This window comes from Molossus molossus, unplaced genomic scaffold (assembly GCF_014108415.1).
Source record: "Molossus molossus isolate mMolMol1 unplaced genomic scaffold, mMolMol1.p scaffold_m16_p_10, whole genome shotgun sequence".
NCBI lineage: Eukaryota > Metazoa > Chordata > Mammalia > Chiroptera > Molossidae > Molossus > Molossus molossus.
Window position 1 is genome coordinate 12,483,980 of NW_023425345.1, and position 22,114 is coordinate 12,506,093.

At 40.5% G+C, this 22,114-nt stretch overlaps 1 protein-coding gene across 5 annotated transcripts; it reads left to right on the top strand.

The window, feature by feature from the left end:
* Positions 1-726: 726 nt before the first annotated feature.
* On the top strand, positions 727-19,994 carry NFYB (nuclear transcription factor Y subunit beta). Of its 5 annotated transcripts, none has more exons than XM_036252649.1 (8): positions 727-837; positions 3,391-3,477; positions 9,554-9,647; positions 12,820-12,950; positions 15,780-15,977; positions 17,573-17,654; positions 18,626-18,705; positions 19,431-19,994. In XM_036252649.1, the coding sequence occupies exons 2-8, from the start codon at positions 3,472-3,474 to the stop codon at positions 19,461-19,463; spliced, it is 624 nt and encodes a 207-aa protein (XP_036108542.1). In that variant the 5' UTR covers positions 727-837; positions 3,391-3,471; the 3' UTR covers positions 19,464-19,994. The 5 variants fall into 5 exon arrangements, with proteins under 5 accessions (XP_036108542.1, XP_036108547.1, XP_036108544.1 ...); XM_036252654.1 differs by having other exon boundaries at positions 9,512-9,647; positions 19,431-19,833; XM_036252651.1 differs by lacking the exon at positions 727-837 and adding an exon at positions 1,619-1,637 and having other exon boundaries at positions 19,431-19,831.
* Positions 19,995-22,114: the final 2,120 nt, after the last annotated feature.

The following is a 22,114-nucleotide window of genomic DNA, read 5'->3' on the forward strand; positions in this document are numbered from 1 at the left end:
TGCACCGAGGAAAGCACGGGCCATGCATTCTGGCAGCCTAAATGTCATCTGGTTGGGAAAACCCACATGTCAGATTGCAACTACTATGGGTGGAGTTGGGGGAGGGTGTGGACGCAACATTTTAAGTGGGGGCGAAGGCAGGCTAGGCATCGTCTTTGGATTAAATCTGAAATGCGAACACCGAAGCTAGTGACCAAATCAGAGGGAGTGTTGTGCACTTGGCAAAGTTAACAGGGAGGGACACAAGGAAAACACGAGGTGCTGAAGGCGGTCCAGGAGATAACTGCCATTCAAATGCACCCGGTGGCTCAGGTGTCGCCCTGGCCGGCAGCTTCTGCCCTTGGTTTCCCCTTTTTAAGAATCGAGGCGCAGGCCGGCTGCACTCAGGCAGGTGAGACACTTCCACGTGGGAGGAGGTGGGGGCTGGAGAGAGAGAGATCTGAGAAATCACGCTTCGCAGAGGCCCGGGGAAACACCGTGGGAAGAAAGCCCGCAGAGACCTTAGCAGCGAGCCGGATCCTGGCCCCTGGAAGCCCCGGCTCCGCAAATAGACCGCGGGCCTCCCAGACCCACGCCCCGCGGCCCGCACCCGCTCCGCAAGCCCGCGCAGGGGTGGCGACTCCGCGCACGCGGCGGGGCCGGGGCGGAGCCAAGGAGGGCGGGCGCGCGGGAGGAGCGGAGGGAGGGTGTCGGGCCGAGGGAAGCGGCCCGCGGCGGAGGGAGGGGAGGCCGAGTGCTGGAAGCGGAGCTCCGCGCTGGGACTGGTTCCTTCGCAGCCATTTTCTGTCCAACCAAACAGCCGATTGGAGACGGGAGCCAACCAGGGCTGCATTGGAGGTTTGTGTCTCGCTTCGGCCAATGATCGCTCCTAAACCGACTCCACTTTAGCTCGAATGAAATGTCCGTCTCCTCCCGGCGCCGTCCCCGCCGCCAACGCCGCTGCGGCCGGGGGCACTCGCCTCCCTCCCGCCCGCCTCCCGCCCGGCCGGGGCCGGTTCGGCGCCTGCGAGGCCGCTCCCGCTGCGGGCCCGGTCGGGGAGCGGGCGCGGGGCCGCGGCGCGGCTCTTTGTGCGCCGAGCCGAGGAGCGGCGGGACGCGGGCCAGGCCGCCTCCCGCTCGCCGCTGCTGAGCTCCGGGCCGGAGGCCGAGGAAGGGGCACGGGGCACCGTCGGGCCCCCTGTCGGCGGCGCCCCGGCCGGCTCCATTTTGTGCGGAGAGCCAGCCAGGGGGCGGGGGGACGCGGTTCGGACCCCCGGCCCCGACCCTGCCCCTTCGGCCTGGCAGCCGCGCGGGGGTCCCCGGGAGCGCCCCTCTTCCGCCCGCGGGGCCGTGCGGGGCCGGGCCGCTTTGTCTGCCCGGGCGCCTGGGGCACCGCGCGGCGGGCGGGCGGCAGGCGTTGGGCGCGGGCGCGGGCCCTGGGCCGGGCGAGTCGGGGGGATGCGCGCCAGGAGCGTCCGCCCCGCGCTGGCGGGACTGACAGATCGGCCGGGCTGTGGGGCCAGGGTCGGCCCGCGCACCTTCGTGGGGAGGAAGCGCGGTCCCGGGAAGGAGCCATGGATGTGGTGCCCCCGCAGTCCGGCTTGCACGTCAAGAATGCTGCCTTCTGGCGGCTTGCGGTCTCTGGGCTTGCCCCGAAGGTGGGAAGGAAGCCTCTTGGATTGGACTGAGGTTTAATCTTGGGTGGGAGGCGGGGAGGATGTGTCAGGCCTTAGGAGCAGTCGTCTCCGAGAACAAAGAATTACTGAGCACCCACAAGTCGTAATCTCCCCCAAAGTACTACAAGATAATTTAAACAAGCCTAGGTAGTATACGACCTTAAAAAAGGCAGCATCCCACTAACCCTCTTGGACTTCACAGTCCCGTAGGTCGTGCCACCAAAGACGGGTGGTTGGGCCCTCAGTATGCAAACTGATCAACAGAAAGTGATGAGGTAAACCAGTCAATATAATTGGCATTAATAGGGTTTTTTAAAAATAAAGTAAAGTTTAACCAGCGTTCCTTAAAAGGCAGTTCAGTTACTCCTTTTCCGCACTGCTCTTGTAGCTTAATGTAAGGACTATTATTGATGCAAAACTCTGGTTGTTGATGCAGAGGAAGGGAGGGTGGAGGAAGGGTCTGCTGCTTTTCTTGGATACAGATTTGCATTTTTTCAAACATTAAACAGATGTATGCATTCCCTTGAGCTTTCACATATATCATAACCTGCCTTTAAGAAAATATATACCATATGAGGTGATAGCGTTTTTCTTTAATATACTGAATCTAAATACTCAACTATTTGGGTGAGTGACTGTGGTGAGGTGTAGACCCACCCCCACCCCCAAGCACAATATACAAATATATATACGGCTCTTAAATTTTAAGTGTTGTGAGGATTTTTTTCCCCCAAAGACATCCTTAAAAAAATACTTCTAGCTACAGGAAGGGATTTTCTGGGCAATTTGGGGGAGAAAGAGGACAGTATTTGAAAAGAAATTAAAAATTGCTTTTACAATTATAGCAGGAAAATGTCAGCTTGTCTTTGCTGCCTCTACCCTTGTAATGGCTTTTTAAAAATTCAGTTCAGTGGCTACAGTTTTTTTCTGTTTACTGGATTTCATGCTGGAATGCTTATGATTATTTTTTATTCCCTTAAAATGAACACTAAAAGGGTGTTTTTGTTTTGACACCCCTCCTTTATTGTTTCACTTGATAACAGGAAAAGAACAAATGAGAATGAAGATTGTAACATTAGTTATTGATACCAATTTATTGAGCTATTTACAGTGAGAATGAAGAGCTATTCAGATGCAATTTTAGTCCAGAATGATAGTGCTTTAGAATTATAAATAGAGGTCTTAATTGATTGTGTTGTTGTTCTGTGTGTGTTCTCTGGGCCGCATGTATCTTCTTTCAGTATAATCTGAGATATTTAATTTAAAAGCATTATATTCTGAGATAAATTTGTCTCCCCCATTGAGCTTTTGGACCTCTGAATCGCATTCTAAAACATTAAGAAAACCATCCCCCCCAAATTAAGTCAATATTGTGTCTTGGGGGTTAATATTTTAAGTAGTTTAGATGTATAATTTTTGGTCTCTTGCATATTATATAATTTGGCATGTTGTGATGAATATTTATGGTGAGCATGACTAAATTCAGGGTTATGTTGGAAAAGCAATCCCCACCCCCCAACTCCAAAATAGAATCAACTTTTTAAATTTGAATTCTCCAAAATAAATCTTCCAATTTAACATACATTTATTGGGTGCCTGCTTTTTGCACCATTTTACACCATGCACTCCATTGAATAAGAATAGTAGGTAAAATTATATGTGCCTTTTAAAATTTTACAAAGAAGAAAGCTTGTAGGCTATACATTTTTACTACTAATACATGTTTATCTTCTAGGTTGAAATTGGGCAAAGATTAGATACCGATTTAGACAGGTGTTCTTGAACACCACTGAAAACACAATTCTGACAGTATTTCATGACAGTAAGTATGTTTTACCTTTTTGGTTGTTAATTCGATTGCACAGTAATTAGCTGGAAACAAATTATAACTGATTTTATATTGGAGATTTCCTGATAGGATGAATGCCTTTCAAGTCTAGACAGACAGTACTTATACTTATTCTCGATGCTTCCTTCCTTTTAGTGACTTGGCACGTAGTGTTTTCAGTGGGCCCCTAAGTGTTGTAAAAGCTACAGGATAAAAAGCTTGTCCCAGCTCTTCAGAGGCTGTTTATCTGGTAGGGCTTTAGTCGAATTGAATACTTCGAGGACAGTTATTATGTGCGGAATGGCAAGTGCTGGTTGTAAGAATAGTAGGAGTGCACAGATGAGAGGTGTGGTAAGCCTGGGTAGTGGAGATGTCATGGAGGGAACCTGTAGGCCTCCACAAGAGCCTTGAAGAATGAATGGGATTTGGATACAAAAGAATGAAGATGAGTAACTTATTTATGTTTAGGGAATGGAGAGTAGATCTGCATGGTCCAACTGGGGATTTCACAGGATAATCCAATGAAGAGATGCCACTTGGCCTGTCTGGGTGCTTAGTACTGGATCTGCTACTGGATCTGTGACATCAGGCATGTCACAATTTCCTTAAGCAGCGATTGCCTCACTGCTCAAATAAAAGAACTGCATCCACTGATCCCCGAGTAAGGCACATTCTAGCACTAAGATTTTTATCAGCTCTTAAGATAGAGTAGGTAGGTTAAGTTGGGGATCCATTCTTTATGCCTGGAAAGAATAATGAGAACTGTATTTGAAGGGACAATAATCATACAAGGTTTCATTTGTTGAGTTTTTACTACGTATCATGCTCTTTGCTAAGTGCTAAAAAAAAAAAAAAAAAAAAGGCACAATAACTTCACTTTTCATAGCAACCCCATTTTAAAAATAGGGAGACTGAAGCACAAAGAGGTTGGTACATAAAGACATACAGCTAGTAAGTGGGTGGCCCAGCTTCAAACTCAGGGTCTGTTGTAAGAGCCAGTGTTCCATCACTGCCTCCTGGTAAGATGTATCCGAAACCAGGTGCATTTCTCACCATTTCACAATATTGTCCTTGTTTGAGAAGCAACTTTAAATGTTTTCAATATGCAGTCAGTAGACTTCGAATTTAGAAGGGGCAAATTAAAGATTTAGCATAAGGACTACTGGAAAAACTATCAGGAACAAATACTGTAAAGTACTGGCATCTGACACTCTGGATTTTAGTCCCATGTACTGGGTCCCCTTCACAGGGTTGTGAACTTTGCCTGAGATATTTAGAAAGTGTTCAATAAATGTTAAACTTATTAAAGAGAGCACTGTTTACAACAAATTATTAGTATAGTTTAAATGAAAAAATTAGAATAAAAATTTATTAGCTTAGCCAGCTGACCATTAATTTCACATATTTTAGAGAACACTGTTTTCAACTAAATAATTAGAATAGTTACTAAATTAATTTAATGAGATTTAATTACTCTTTGTTCATAATTACCAGTTCCCTTAAACCTAGCGATTCATCATTTTACCCGTTCTCTTCATTTTCCTACATGCTGTTCCCTTTTTGCTGTCTGCACGAGACTGAGTACTTTAGCTTCTCTGTTCTTGTTCCGGGCCTGTAAGTGTCACAGTAGACATACTGGTCCCACTGTAGTCATGGTCACCAACGTCAGCCAGGCTCTTGTCACTGCCCAGCACTCACGCTCTTCCTTTCCATTCTCTCAGTGGTGGCCATCTGTCTCCCCGGCTGTAAGAATCCAGCTTTACCGTTGGCTCTTCCTCCAGCTCTGGTTCAGCCAGTTACCATGTCTGCTGCTGTAACCTACTGCTAAAATCTCTTCAGTCTCTCTCCATCTGCAGATACTTGGCATGACCATCATCTTGCCTGAATTCCTGCCCTGACTGCAGCATTGTGGTTCTTACTGGTCTGCCCCCTTCTCGCTCCCCCTTCAGTTCATTTTTGCACTGGACTGTAGCCAGAGTGATCTTTTAAAAAAGAAATCTGATTTGCCTCTTTGCTAAAACTCTTCTTGGATTTTTTTTTTTTTAATTCTCACCCAAGGACATTTTTCTGTTTTTTGTTCAGGTAGAGTGGGAGGGAGAGAGAGGGAGAGAAACATCGATGGACACATCAAGTGGCTGCCACCCGCACGACCATCCAGGGCCGGGGACAGACTGCAACAGAGGTACATGCCCTTAGTGGGAACCGAACCCGGGTCTCTCGGGACCGCAGGCCGATGCTCTAACTGCTGAGCCAAACCAGCCAGGGCACTCTTCTTGGATTTGCTCGTGTCCACAGGCACTGCTTGATCTAGCCCCTACTTAGCTCGTACTAATCCACCAGGACTGTGTTTCCCTACTTCCTCTTGCTGGAACATTCTTTTCTCATCTTTCCTTGCCTGACTGATTTCTGTTCATCTTTTAGTCTCAGTTTAAATATTATTTCCTAAGACAGCCTTCCCTAACTCCTCAAGACTAGTGAGGTCCCTTTCGAAATAAACTCCCAAAGCATATAACAAAACATCTTTGTTTTCCTTAGCACTAACAATTAATTATTTAATAGCTATATATAACATTTACTGAGTACTATTGTACGACGCTGTCTTTACATGGTAAGTTCTATTCTCATTCTACTTGCTCAAGGTCTCATGACCAGTAAGTGGAAGGGAATTCAAACCAGGTGATCCAATTCAGTACCTGTTCTTGAAAGTACTGATAGGCTATGCTTGCCACCCCTTCCCCTTGCCCCCAGTTTATGTAGCAATTGTCTTCTCTGCAAGATGAGGGCAGAGGCTTGTCTGTGCTGTTGACTGCTTCACCACCAGCACATAGCACGGACCTGTTAAGTACTAAGTGTTTATTTGGTAACTGTTTGTTGACTGGCTTACCTACAATCCATAATCTATTTTGTAAATTTTTATAGGATGTTTTAGACCTAGAAAAAAACCTTTGGGATATATGTAACAAGTTTTTCCCGTCATTCCCTATATATGGGTAGCATATTTTAAGCATCAAAGATGAGGCTAATTTATTGATTGGAAGATACTAAGTGTCTTGGGGATGGAGAGAAGGGAACACTAATGTTTGGCTTGCAGAATGGAGTAAACCCAAAAGATTCAGGAGGATGGGGGAACAAGGTTTAAAGTGTGGGGCACAGGTTGTTATGGTGGAAAGCTAGAGGGAGGAAGACAGAGGCTGTGGTGAAATGACAGGAAAGCTAAAACTTGTGGAACCAAAGACACAAACAGCTAAGTAGGTGATGGGGTGGCTTATCTTCAAAGGCAGGAGGGTGATATCTGATGTCTCCTGAGTATGTGCCAAATACTGTCCTTAGCAGGTTTCTGTTCTTTAATTCTGACAACTCTGAAATACAGTCAGAAGTATTCTTTAGAAGACTGAGTTTTCGAGGCTAATTCTGTTAATCCAAATGATGCTCTTGCTGCTCATTCCAGTGCATGACAAGATAATGAGATTTAAACTTTTTGCCTTTAATATTTTTTGTTATATGTATAAATTAATCTCCCAGATCCTGGTTATTTGAACAGGGTCCTGCAGATCAGCTAATTTAAAAAGACTCATGGTATCCTGTGGACATTCATTTTAGAAAGAATTTGTTACTGTTGTTGTTTTCTTTCCCATTAAAAAGATTTATTTTCAGTTGTATGTTCTGAAACAACCACTGGTCCTGTCTCCTGCACCTCGATCTCCCCTAGGGTATTGTAAATTCACAGTCAATTCACAGCTATTTTAATTGAGATCTTTTTTATGGTTTATAAAATCCATCATCATATTTATCTGTTAAAGATTACACTCCCTGCCCTGACCAGTTTGGCTAAGTGGTTAGAGGGTCGGTCCTCATCGGGTTTGACTCCCGGTCAAGGGCACATGCCTGGGTTGCAGGTTCAATCTCTGGCCCCAGACAGGGTCGTGCAGGAGGCAACCAATGGATGCATCTCTCACATCCATGTTTTCTTCCCTCTCCCCACTCCCTCCCTTCAGTTCTGTCTAAAAGTCAATGGAAAAATATCCTGGGGTGAGGATTAACAACAAAATCAAGATTACTCCCCTAGTAGCTTGTTTGCATTTTAGGATCGATGTAGCATTTTATATTTGGGTAATGTTCCACATTCATTTATTTAGCTGTTTAAGATGGGGAAGGTGATGTTATTTCCATTTTATATAGAAATACATTTAACCAGTAGGGATGCTTGTTTTCAGAGATCAGTAGGAAAATCAGAGTCAGAGCTCACTGACTGTTTATCAATTCTGAGAGGCCCTGGCTGGGTAGCTCAGTTGGTTAGAGCATCATCCTGATACATCAGGGTTGTAGGTTTGATCCCCGGTCAGGGCACATACAAGAATCAACCATTGAGTGCATAAACAAGTAGAACAACAAATCAATGTTTCTCTCTCTCCCTTCCTCTCTCTCTAAAATGAATCAATAAATAAAAACAGTTTTTTAAAAAATATCAGTAAAGCCCTGGCCGGTTTGGCTCAGCAGTTAGAGCATTGGCCTGTGGTCCTGAGAGACCCGGGTTCAGTTCCCGCTAAGGGCATGTACCTTGGCTGCAGTTTGTCCCCGGCCCTGGTTGGGTTGTGTGGGTGGCAGCCACTCGACGTGTCCCTTTCACATCGATGTTTCTCTCTCTCCCTCCCACTCTATCTGAACAAAAAATGGAAAAAAATGTCCTCGGGTGAGGATAAAAAAAAAAAAAATCAGTAAATAGGTACCTATACTTTCATAAATTATTAAAGGTAGGTGAATTCTGTTCTCTGCCCCCTTAAAACAACTATATAAATTATGGAAATGTATATGTATCTACAATTAAATTAGATACCTCAGTCAACAGATGCATCAAAGAAATGCCATGTTATTGAAGATTTGGAAACTAGCCTGGTATTTTAGTATTAGGTAAAAATTCAACAGATGGAAAAGAAGACGTGTTACACGAGGAATCAAATACTGCAATTAATAACATTAAGTGTGAGCTGGATCCTGGGCCTTGATGAACATTTAGGATCAAGTGTCTCTTGATTTGGCCTGAAAGCATGTATAAATTACACCTAAATTTTGCGACACTGTTTATTCAGATAATGCATTAAAAATTTTTTTACCTACAACTAGCCAGTCCCTTGGTTTTTGTTTTTTTCTTTCTCTTTTTTCAGTATTATCTGCAGAGCAGGTAGACTTTCAGGATTTGCCATGTTGATGAAATGGAAAGTATTCAATTTAAAACTAATGGTTCTGTTTTTTTCCCCAGATTTTCCCTCTTAAAATTTTTTTAGCTCTGAGCAAAATTAATTAAGCAGGCATCTTTTCAAATAGTCTTTTTAACTCTCACTCTTGCCTGTGGTTAAAGTTTTCCTATCCTTATATGCAGATCTCCAATCTCCTTGGCCTCTTCTTTTCTCATTTCTTTAGAGAATCAAAAGTTTGAGGGTAGGGGAAAGAGAAAACAAACTTTTGGCTAGAATTAGAGGTTGATGGACTTATTCACAATGTTGGGTGTACGTTTGGTTACATGGGTACAGATTGTGCAAGGAATCCATATGCTTCTTATCCTAAATGACAGGTTGAACCAAGACATTGTCTATTATGGAACTTCTGTGAGACCACAAAGAAAATTTGCAGCAAGAACAAAAGGGTTTTCTGGGAATATTAGGCTTTAGCAGGAGAGCGCTGAAAGTGATGCATATATGTAGGTGATTTTCAGGAAACTACTAATTTTGATTTTTCTTGTTGATCCAGGGGTAAGTTAGGGTATAAATCAGGGTTGCCTATACTATACTTGAGGATTATACAGTTGAAAAGGAAGAGGTGTGTGTTTTAGATTCATTCCCTTATTTTGTTGCCCTTTTGGTCTTAAGTTTATCACTTGCGGAGGATGGATAGGGGACTCTTGGATACTTGGCAGATTATCATAAGGTTTCCAAATAAAGAAATGTGTTTCTTTTAGTAAGTTCAAGCTATGAAAAATGTAATCGACCCATCCTATGACCTTTCATGAGCACTGAATCTGTTGTTTTTTTAGACAAGTTTTACTGAAGAATATTGAAAAACTTTTTCCTCATAGATGGATGGTGACAGTTCTACAACAGATGCTTCTCAATTAGGAATTTCTGCAGACTACATTGGCGGAAGTCATTATGTTATACAGCCTCATGATGGTAAGACAGCCAGTTACAACAAGTGCACAAGTAGAAACAAGTTAGGATGTGGACATCTTATTAATATGTTCTAGGTTACTTTTGTTTTTACAGGGAAATTAGCCATCTTGCATCACTGTTCAGTTAAAAAGTCAAAAAAGGTGTCCTGTGCTACTTTAATTAGCAATAGTCTTCAAAGAGTGATAAGCTGTAGAAAAGAATTCTGTAAAAGTATGCCTTTTAAAAGTTTCTTTAAACAGTTGTTATTGATTTCCTATTTGAGAATTAAATATGGAAAAATTTTACTCAGTTGATACAGTGAATAAAATAGTTCTTTAGAGGGTGAGTTGCTAGCTATTATTTTTAGTACTTATAAACAGATTTTTGTTTTTTATTCAATATTAAGTTTGAGCTATGCAGGTATTAGAATGGCAGCACTATGCTGGCCTATCAGAAATAATTTAGCTTTGTGGCATTCTGATTTGTAAGATTAAAAATGTTAAGACAGGCTTCCAGTCAAGATGGCGGGTAGGTAAACACGGTATCGTCTCTTCCTACAAACACATCAAAATTACAACTAAACTACAGCACAACCATCATTCAGAACTGCCTGATATTGAGCTGAATGGAAGTCCTACAACTTCTAAATTAAAGCAGCAGCCACACGAGACTGGTAGGAGGGGCGGAGGCAGACAGGCTGGTCCCACACCCACGTGTGGCGGATAAAAATTAGAACACCTCGCCTGGGAAGGTCCTCCCTGAGGACTGAGGGGTCCCCGTGCCACACCAGGTGCCCCGCTCAGGGTTCCAGTGCCAGGAAGAGAATCCCCATAACCTCTGTCTAGAAAAACCAGGGGGAACTGAGGCTGAGGGAGGCTGAGGCTACGGGAATCCCAGGCAGCTCCTCTTAAAGGGCCCGCGCACGGACTTACTCAGACCACTCCCTCCAGGCTCCAGCATTGGGGAGGCAGCTTGAACAGCACCAGAGACATACCAACAAGAACTGAGTTGTTTGGCATTGGAGCTGTTTGGAAGAGCTGGAGAGGCAGCTTTCTGCCTCTGGGACAACTTCAAGTGTACCAACATTCCCATCATGGGGGTGCCAGGAGGAGAAGAGAGCAAGAAATTGAAAACCTACTTGAAAAAATAATGACAGAAAACTTCCCTAACTTGGTGAAGGAAACAGACATACACGTCCAGGAAGCACAGAGAGTCCCAAACAAGATGAACCTAAGAGGCCCACACCAAGATACATCATAATCAAAATGCAAAAGGTTAAAGACAAAGAGAAGCTTAAAAGCAGCAAGGGAAAAGCAGTTCATTACCTACAAAGGAGCTCCCATAAGACTGTCAGCTGATTTCTCAAAAGAAACTTTGCAGGCCAGAAAGGAATGGCAAGAGATATTCAAAGTGATGAAAAGCAAGAACCTATAGCCAAGATTACTCTATCCTGCAAAGCTATCATTTAGAATCAATGGACATGTAAAGTTTCCCAGACAAGAAAAAGCTAAAGGAATTCATCACCAAATCAGTATTATATGAAATGTTGAAGGGTCTTCTTGAAGAAAAAGATGAAAAATATGAATAGTAAAATGGCAATAAATACATATCTGTCAACAGTTGAATCTACAAACAAAATAAACAGAACAGAAACAGACTCATAGATACAGAGAACTTTTTGTTGCTTGCCAGATGGGAGGGGGGTTGGGGGGAATAGGTAAAAAAGGGGAAGGGATTAAGAAATACAAATTGGTTGTTAGACTGACAAACCTCAGAGAGAAGGGGGAGGTGGGGCAGGAAAGATAAACTAAAGAACTGACATGCATATATGCATAGCCAATGGACGCAGACAGTAGTGTGGGGAAGGCAGGAGGGGGCCAGGAGCAGGGAGGAGGTGGTCAGTAGGTGAAAAAGGAAAGACATCTGTAATGCATTCAACAATAAAGGTAAGATTAAAAAATATATAAATAAATTAAAAATAACGTTAAGATACATTTTTGTAGAAGGCAATTAGAGGAGGACAATTACTTCATTCTAAAACATACTTAAACAAGTTAATTTTGATAACATTTTAAACACATAAAAATGTATATTGAATCAGCTTAAGTGCCTTTCCTATTTAACTCATATAAAGAATGGGAAGTTTCTTTTTTTTTTTTTTTTTTTTTTTTTTTTTTTTTTTTTATCCTCACCTGAGGACATTTTTCCATTTTTTGTACAGATAGAGTGGGAGGGAGAGAGAGGAAGGGAGAGAGAGAGAGAAACATCGATGTGAAGGGACACATCGAGTGGCTGCCACCCGCACGACCAACCAGGGCCCGGGACAAACTTGCAACCGAAGTACGTGCCCTTAGCGGGAACCGAACCCGGGTCTCTCCGGACCGCAGGCCGACGCTCTAACCGCTGAGCCAAACTGGCCAGGGCAAGAATGGGAAGTTTCTTTACAAGATAATGCATTTAATCATAAAAGGATATTATTGGTACTGTGAAAGCTTCAGTTATATCTAAATACATAATTTAAAAATTCATTTTTTATATGATCACTGATATAGCTTGTTCAAACACTATTACTATATTAGTAATAATCCAATTGAGTCAGTAATATTCAAGTCCAGTTTTTCCTTTCTATATAAATTTGGCTTTGGATAAGCATACAAACGCTCAATCCAGCAATATTCAAGGAGCCATCATCATAGGTCAAGGTCTGTAAGTTTTATAGCTCGGTCATGTGACATCTTTATGAGCACTCCTCCGTGGAAGGTGCTACCAAGTGCTAGGAAGGACACAAAGCTGACCCCTGGTCTCAAGTAGGAAAAATCTAATTGAGGGAATCAGAAATGAAAATTTCACAATGTGCCAGAGAAGGTGCAGAGAGGCACTTGTGTGTGTGAAAGGAGAGAGCACTTCTGGAAGCGCTGTGAGAGATTTTGAGCTTTTTGGAGAATGAGCAGGTGGGATTGGAGTAGGCAGAGTTGAGGACCAAAGTGTGTTCTAGACAGTGGGTTTGAAATTATGAGTAGGTTGAGCTCTGGCCCTGAGAGAGTGGTGAAAAGAACTACTATCCTAATCTCTAAAGAGGGTTAGGAAATGAGCAGAATGGTTGTCATCTTAGATCACTGTAGACAGTCTTTCTTCCCTACCTTGAAGTAAAACTTATGAGAAGCCTTAAACTAAATTATTTTTATTTCTTTAGATACTGAGGATAGCATGAACGATCACGAAGACACAAATGGTTCAAAAGAAAGTTTCAGAGAACAGGATATATATCTTCCCATTGCAAATGTGGCAAGGATAATGAAAAACGCCATACCTCAGACGGGAAAGGTAACGTGGGGAGGACAAGCTTAAATAGGCTCTTTGGGGGGTGGGGAGGATGTAAAACTACATGAGCACATAGTTTATGAGTACAGTTAGCTATTGATTTCAGTCTTTCAGCAAATCAAATATTTCTTTCAGTTCTAATACTTACTTATGGAACTATGTTCCATATTCAGTTCTGTCATGTCCCCAAAATGTGTCCCCTCCTCCACCTATTAGAAGCAAATGAAATATAAAAATCTTAAAAAATAGGTGCATTGTCAGAATTGAACCGGCAACCCTTGGTCCTCAGATCAACGCTCTAAGCACTTAGCAACACCAGCCAGGGCATAAACAACTATTTTTTAAATTTATTTTATTTTTTTTATCCTCACCCGAGGATATTTTTGCATCCATCTTGATAGAGCGGGAGGGAGAAAGGGAGGAAGAGAGAGAGAAACATCAATGTGAGAGAGATACATCGAGTGGTTGCCACCCACATGACCCCAACCTGGGCCAGAGACAAACCGCAACTGAGATACGTGTCCTTAGCGGGAACCAAACCCAGGCCTCTCTGGTCTGCGGGCCAAGCGCAGCCAGTCAGGGCAACAACTATTTTCTTTTTTTTTTTTTTTAATCCTCACCGGAGGACATTTTTCCATTTTTTGTTCAGGTAGAGTGGGAGGGAGAGAGAGGAACAGAGAGAGAGAGGGAAACATCGATGTGAAAGGGACACATCGAGTGGCTGCCACCCGCACAACCGACCAGGGCCGGGGACAAACTGCAACAACTGAGGTACGTGCCCTTAGCGGGAACCGAACCCGGGTCTCTCAGGACCGCAGGCCGACGCTCTAACCGCTGAGCCAAACCGGCCAGGGCAACAACTATTTTCTAAAAAAATTTTTTGTCATCATCTTATGTGAGAAAATATTTTTTAAGTTGATTTTTAGAGAGAGAGGAAGGGAGAGAAACATTGATTAGTTGCCTCCCATAAGCACCTTGACCAGTATTTGAACCCACAGCCTGGGCTTGTGCCCTGACTGGGAATCAAACACAAAACCTTTTGGTGTACAGGACCATGCTCCAGACAAATTGAACCACCTGGCCAGGGAAAAACAACTGTTTTTTATAAAATTATAGATAATAACATACATTTAAATTCAACTGGTATTTTTTTAAGTAGTTTTGTTAGAACAGCTTTAAAATCTCATTGTCACTGTACTCATCACTTGGTCTTAAATAAAATTCACACTTTATATATTTTATATTGCATAATCAACTTTTCTGTCATTTTATTGTAGCTTATAAAGTACGTAAGAAAGTAATAAATTTTATAAATTCATTATTAAAATACATCACCCAGCCTACAAGTTCGTTTGAGAGGTCCTCGTTGTTTTAAGGGGGGCGAGCACAACTGCTGCTTATGGCTGAAGGAGGTGAGGCCTGCGCTGTCCAGCAGCACCGCCCCAGCCACAAGCAGGCGTTGAGCAGTTGAAATGTTATGGAGCGAATTGAGGTGTGCTTGTACAGGTAAACGTACACCAGACTTTAAAACTTGTATGAGCCCTGGCTGGTTTGGCTCAGTGGTTAGAGCGTTGGCCTATGGTCCAGAGAGACCAGGGTTCGAATCCCGCTAAGGGCATGTACCTCGGTTGCAGTTTGTCCCTGGCCCTGATTGGGTCGTGTGGGTGGCAACCACTTGATGTGTCCCTTTCACGTCGATGTTTCTTTCTCTCCCCCCCCCCCCCCACACACACTCTATCAGAACAAAAAATGGAAAAATGTCCTCGGGTGAGGATAAAAAAAAAAAAAAACTTGTATGAAAAAAAGAATGAAATATCTCAATTAAAAAAATTTTTTTTTATTATTTAGAGAGAGAGGAAGGGAGAGGAGAGAGAAACATCGATGAGAGAGAACATCAGTTGGCTGCCTCCCGCATGCCCACCACTGGGGATTTGGCCCACAACCTGGGCATGTGCCTTGACCAGGAATTGAGCCGGTAACCTCTTGGTGCATGGGTTGACGCTCAATTACTGAGCTATACTGGCCGGGTGAAAATATCTCAATTTTTAAATTAACTTGTGTTTAAAGAATACTTTAGGTTTATTGGGTTAAATAAAGTGTAATTAAAATTAACTTACCTGTTTCTTTTAACATGACTACTAAACAATCTAAAGTTCTATATATAGCTCTCATATTATATTGCTTGACTGCCTTATGCAACTCTTGTTTACTTTTCTCCTGGATGTCACATAGGCATGGGGATGAAAGGCAGTATGTTTCAGCAAGGATTTTGAGTGTTATTCCTGTTAGAAGTGGCTTTGGAATTGCATGATTTAGTCCATTAGAGTTTTACTTTCAAACCCCAGGCCCTTACGAGAAATAATTGTTTTTATGAAGTGTGCTTCTTTAGGTAGGCTTTTTAATAAACTCTAAACCTATACCTGACACTTGGTATCTTCAATAGGAAATAGTCACCAGATGTCATTATTTCACTCCCTTGTAAGCCTTATGTGAATTCAGTGTTCACCTTTTTAAATTCTGGTGTCCTCATTCATGGAAATGGTAGCGCAGAGAGCTGGTACCTAAGTCTGTAGCCCACTACACACCTAATTACATCTGTTTTCTGTGAATAGTTGTCAAAGCTTCTCTCGCTTATATTTGAGTTTTTAATTCTCATTCTGAGGATTGAAATTTTAATAGCACAAATTGTGTTATTAGCATATATTTCAAAGATTAAAGGTTAACAGTCGTAAACTGAAGTTTGTATTCTTCTGATGAGCCTTTTACTTTTGCAGGTTGTTAGGCAGATGATGATTATATTCCTGCAAATCTACCTATGATTTTTCTCTCCAGATTGCAAAAGATGCCAAAGAATGTGTTCAAGAATGTGTGAGTGAGTTCATCAGCTTTATAACATCTGAGGCCAGTGAAAGATGCCATCAGGAGAAACGGAAGACAATCAATGGAGAAGATATTCTCTTTGCCATGTCTACCTTAGGCTTTGACAGTTATGTAGAACCTTTAAAATTATACCTTCAGAAATTCAGAGAGGTAAGCTTCCATTATGCCTTTAAGAAAACAAGGTACACTATTCACTAGCTTTTAAAATGTATTATTAAAAATTCATTTTATAGCAAATTATGTAACATTTCTCAGATGTATGTAATCACGTTACTGTACTTAAATAGTAAATCCTTTTTCCTTTGTTTATTAATAATGGCAGCATACTTATGTAATGATTAAGAACGTGGACTCTGGAGGGTGAATCCCAGCTTCACCACAAGTGAACTCTGTGACCCTGGACAGATTGTTTAACTACTTTAGGCCTTGGTTTCCTGGTCATAAAGTGAGACTAATAATAGTACCTGCCTCCCTGCATTATTGAGAGGACTAAGTAGAACAGTCTATGTACTGCACTTAACTTGGCATATAATGAATGCTCAGTTATTGTTATTGTTATTGTTATCAATTCGCAAGAGGTAGCACCTCAAAGCTTGGGGCCTTTTAGATAAGAAAAGTAGGGAATTATAACTATATTCCTTTCTTATTGATTGAATTCTTCTACACTTCCTAGTTAGTTTATCCTTGCCTATGAATTTTGTGAAAATGAGTTCAGATCAGGGTATTTATTTCCATACTACAACGTGAGTGTAAGATTCACATTGCTTTCCAAATATTTTCTTAGTATCTTTAGTGTTAGGATACCATTAAATTAGGGATATCTGTGTGGAATGATTAGGAAGAGAATATGTAAATTCTTCACAGTATTTTTCCAAATATTCAGCGTTATAGAACCTTAGAGTGGTTGGTAACATAGAGGTTTTTGTCCAAACTGTAATTTTGATTTAGAAATTTTAAACTCCATCTACCTGAGGAAAATAAAGTCCTAGAAAGGTAAATAAATCCTCCTCCCCCCTATCTTAGTTCATGTAATAAAGGTGTTTGTTTAAAAAAAAAAAAAGAGCCCTGGCCGGTTTGGCTCAGCGGTTAGAGCGTCGGCCTGTGGTCCTGAGAGACCCGGGTTCGGTTCCCGCTAGGGGCACGTACCTCGGTTGCAGTTTGTCCCCGGCCCTGGTCGGTTGTGCGGGAGGCAGCCACTCGATGTGTTCCTTTCGCATCGATGTTTCTCTCTCTCTCTCTCTGTTCCTCTCTCTCCCTCCCACTCTACCTGAACAAAAGATGGAAAAATGTCCTCGGGTGAGGATAAAAAAAAAAAGAAAATTTAAATCCTAAACTTGCTGTTACAGTACTGCCCAGTTGGCTGAGAGCTGTATATATAATTGATAAATTAGATTATTTGTAGTAGATTCATAAGCTGAATTACTTATAGTATTTTACAGACTATTTCATCTGTAAGTAGAGTTCTGTTTTCCTTTTGATGTAGTGTGGAATTAGAATAATTTCTTTAATTTTACCCACAAATTTTTTAGATTTTCTAGGTCATTATTAAGACTGTCTTGTGATGATTACTATTTCTATAAAAAAGTTAGCATTTTGAAGGACCTCTTCATGTGTAATTAACCAGAAGTGTTGATAAATACTCTGTGTAGTGTTTGTAAAAATGGAAGCTCCTAATTTTAGGAATATGTTCTCATTTAGAAACTTACTGAATAGCAATGATTATTTGTTTGGTTCTCCTTCCCCAGGCAATGAAAGGAGAGAAGGGAATCGGTGGAGCAGTCACAACCGCAGATGGACTAAGTGAAGAACTAACAGAGGAGGCCTTTAGTAAGCAGTGTTGTGATACGTTTATGCAGCTGACTGTCTGTAGTGGTACTTTAGGAATATCAGCACTGAGTGTTTTGACATAGGACTGTCTTGAATAGTTGCTTAGTTAGTGTCTGTATATTTCAAGTCAGTACGGGCTAAGTGTAAAATTTAACTTCTGCAGACATAATCTTTCTCCAATAGTTCTGATTGCCATAGTCCCCGCTTTTTTGGTTTAAGATTCACACAAGATAGGAATGTTGAGAATTGCAGTTTGCAATATAAAAATCTTGTGATTTAAATAAAATTGAACTGGTTTATTTTTTTTAAATTGAGTATCATATTGTCGTATGGTAAAATAAAAGGTCTATAGTGGTTATTTCTCATATAAACTTTATACGCATATATTTTATATTTCTCATATGTAAAATACATGCTGCTTAGTTATATAACGTTGCTTCCAGCTAACCCTCATAGTGTAGGTCTACCTGCGAATCAGAAACTCAGTTCTGCAGATTTCTACACATGAGTAGTTAGCTTAAATACACTGTAGAGAAATGAAGATTCAGAAAATAAAAATGCTATAAAAGAAATGTGCATTTTAGGAAGATTTTAAAAAAATATATAAGTATGGGCCCTGGCCAGTGTGGCTAGGTGGATAGAGCGTCTTGGCTCGTACACAGAAGAGTTGAGGGTTTAATTCCCAGTCGAGGGCACATAACTGGGTTGCAGGTTCAATCCCCACGGGCCCTGGTCCCAGTGTGTGCAGGAGGCAACCAAATGATGTGCCCCCCCCCCCCCTTAAAATCAATGGAAAAAATATCTTCAGGTGAGGATTAACAACAACAAAAAGTTAAAAAAAAAAAGAAAATTTGGGGGTTTATCATTTGGCCCAAGATTACATTGATAAGTAGCAGAACTGTAATGAGACAGTTCAGGTCAAAAAAGTCAATGCAGGTCTTTTCTCACTTTAACTTTTTTCTGTCTTTTAGCTAACCAGTTACCAGCTGGCTTAATAACTGCAGATGGCCAACAACAAAATGTTATGGTTTACACAACATCATATCAACAGGTAGAGTACCTTCTTTGTATTTTAAATTATTTTTAAAACTGATTAACTTTTTAAAAGCTAATTGATTTTGATCATAGGTTGTTAATTTCAACACATTATTATTATTATTATTATTATTATTATTATTAACCTGATTTAAAAAAGGTTAAATAGCTCTGGTCGGTTTGGCTCAGCAGTTAGAGCGTCGGCCCATGGACCAGTGAGTTCCAGGTTTGATTCTGGTCAAGGGCACGTACCTCAGTTGCGGTTTGTCCCTGGTCTGGGTCGTGAGGGAGGCAACCAGTCGAGGTGTCCCTCTCATGTCGATGTTTCTCTCTTTCCCTTTCCCTCCCTCTTTCTTCCTTTCCCTCCCGCTCTCTCCCTCCCACTCTATCTGAAGATAAATAGAAAAATATCCTCAGGTGAGGATTAAAATAACAAAAAATAAATAAAATAAAAAAGGTTAAATACTGTTTTCTCAAATATATATAACTATTTGGTATTCTTTTAATGGTTAAAAATATATATACACACATGTTCATATTTTCACAGAAGATTTATAGAAAGATACATAAGAAATTGATAAAGTAGCTCCCTTGGGTAGAGAGTAGAGATTTGGGGAGAGAAGTAGACTCATTTTTCATCTTCTGTTGCTTTTTATTTTTTATTATTGTTTTTATTCATTGAATGTTTATAATATGCATGTTATTATTAAACTAATTTTTCCTTAATTCTTCTAATATTAGATTTCTGGTGTTCAACAAATTCAGTTTTCATGATCTGAAGAAATGGTGGAGTGTGGAGTATAGAGAAGCAAGTCTGCACGATACCGAGGCTGAGGCAGCAGGAAGGACTGGAAGGGTGTCTCTCTGTACGTTAAATAGCTGTAATGTAGCTTCCTGATGCTTGACTAATTGAGGTGTTAATTCTGACTTGAGAATCTTTTTCATGAATGATTTTAAAGAAAAATTTGGATTTTAAAGGTATTAAAATATTTTTGTTTTGTACGAGAGTTTGTTGCTCTGTATGACTCCTGTATGCATTGTATATTGCAATTTATTACTGTCAGAGATTTGTAGACAGTTTCTTATTTTCATATTGAATCATGTTACTTTTGTAATTCAAGTAAGCAGCTGGGTTAATTCATGATGTTTACCCTTTTAATAAAATATAAGGGTAGAGTTCATTTTGAATGCAAGTTGCCTTTATTATAAATTTGAGTTTGTCTTGGTTATATAATATCTTGCATGGTAACCTAGCTAGATTTTTGGCATTTGCCATATTTATTAAAATTAATTTTTTGTAAAACATTCATAGCTGAAGCAGCACCATTTTTTAAAAATGTAATTGAAAAATTGTGTGAATGCAGAAGCAAATATTGTCTGCCCTATTAAACTTTGTGCCCATTAACAGTGTTTACACTGTTCATGTGCCTGTTAAGATAATTTTTGCTTATTGGAGCTTTTGTTAAGACTACACTTATTTATTATGAGTGTTGGAATTCATTTAAGTTAATGTAGTCCTAGTGCTCTTGAAATGGTGCCCCTTTCATTTTGTGTATGATTTTTCCAAAACATATCTTCAAATACCATAGTATCCCTCCTCTCTTCCAGAAGAGGAATTTTATAGTCTGATGGTAAATGTCCTCATTTTACCTTTTTAATTGAAGTGTCAATTCCCTATTATACTATGGGAACCAAGAAACATCAGACATCACTGTCTGTATACTGGCATCTTTTGCATGGGCGAGCGAATGAGATGAAGAATTGAGTGAGTGCTCTGAATGATGTGAAACAGAAGCCCCAACTTCTAGTGTGCTGTCTCAATCTTTGCAATAAACTAAACTTAGATAATATAACTTTGTATAATTTAGTATTATGTACTTAGGTTGTTCCTTTTTTTTTTTAAAGTGAGGATTTGTATTCTTTCATCTTTTCTTTTAGGTGATAATTAACTTGAGTGTGGTTATATATTATAAGTAATTGCTATTGTACAGTTTGCCTAAAAGGGAGAGAGTTTGCGTGAATGTGATCTTGGAAGGACACTCATGTATAAGGTAGAAGCAGTTTCCCAGATGCAGGCTGAACAGAAAACATTTACTTTGCCAGAAGGCACCTTTGGGAGCATATTTGGGCTAATCTGAGGTTAATAACTCCCTTCCTACCCCTCCCATTTAAAAAATCATCATCATAGAGTTCAAATAAGAAAAGAAAAACAACGGGAGAGGAGGGGTGGTTAAACAAAACCAACCATTATCCTACTATGTTGAAATAACCCGTGTTAATATTTTGTATCATTTGTCCTTTTACTTTGCTAAATATGTATATTTTTATACAAATAGGCTCATACTTGCTTGCATACTGTTTCATAACCTGCTTTTTTTCACTGAATATATTGTGAACATCTTTTCCAGGTTATTAGTCTTCTATTTTTATTCCTCTATTCTGTCATATGGCTGAACCATAACTTATTTAATCCTCTATAGGACATTTTGACTGTATACATCTTTTCACAGTTATAAATAACACTTCACCAAACCTTGTGTATATCCATGACTGTTTTCTTAAAGAAGTTGAATTGCTGGCTTAACAGATATACAAACTTTTTAGGCTTCTGATACTTACATGAGAGTGTATTTTTTAAATATCTTCCATTTGATCCAGGCAGTATGTCACTATATAATTGATAAAAAGCACTTGGTCTTTGGTTATCAGATTCTTTCTCTAAAATTAGTTTAAAGATTGGGTTACATTTAAGAATCAAGAAAAATTAGATGATTTTATAATTTATATCAAATATATACCAAATCATTTCTAAATTTAATAATTCGCTGGTAGTACTAAAAGCTATAAAGTAGGTAAAATCAGGTCAGCTTAGGGTTGTGTGGCTTCATGCTCTGAAAGAATCTTAGCATTCTGCATGTGTCAGGTACATAATACCCTTCTATGCATGTGAGAGGTAGTGATGACTTCTTTCCTGGCTTATGTTGCACCGAACTGAATGTCATGTTTTCTTTCTCTCTGGAACTTTGTAAGTATATAAGTTCCTACACTAACCTAAAAGTGTGTGTTTTTAAAAAAAAAAAAATAACTTTGTACATACTGGTTTTATGAATATCTAAGAGAGAAATGGGCTTCAGAGACTGTCATAGATAGATTATATATAATAATTAATATATAAATTATCTATTTCAGGAAGAACAAAAATATGCATTTAAAATAGACTAGCTTGCCCTGGCCGGTTTTGCTCAGTGGTTAGAGTGTCAGCCTGTGGACCAATGAGTCACAAGTTCAATTCCAGTCAAGGGCATGTACCTTGGTTGCGATTTGTCCCTGGCCCTGGTTGGGGTCGTGTAGGAGGCGGCTACTCAGTGTGTCCCTTTCACATTGATGTTTCTCTCTCCCTCCCACTCTATCCAAACAAAAGTGGA

Coding starts and splice junctions, on each gene's coding strand:
- NFYB (XM_036252649.1), top strand. Junction 17,655..18,625: donor ACTAACAGAGGAGGCCTTTA/GTAAGCAGTGTT, acceptor TCTGTCTTTTAG/CTAACCAGTTACCAGCTGGC. Junction 18,706..19,430: donor ACACAACATCATATCAACAG/GTAGAGTACCTT, acceptor TTCTAATATTAG/ATTTCTGGTGTTCAACAAAT.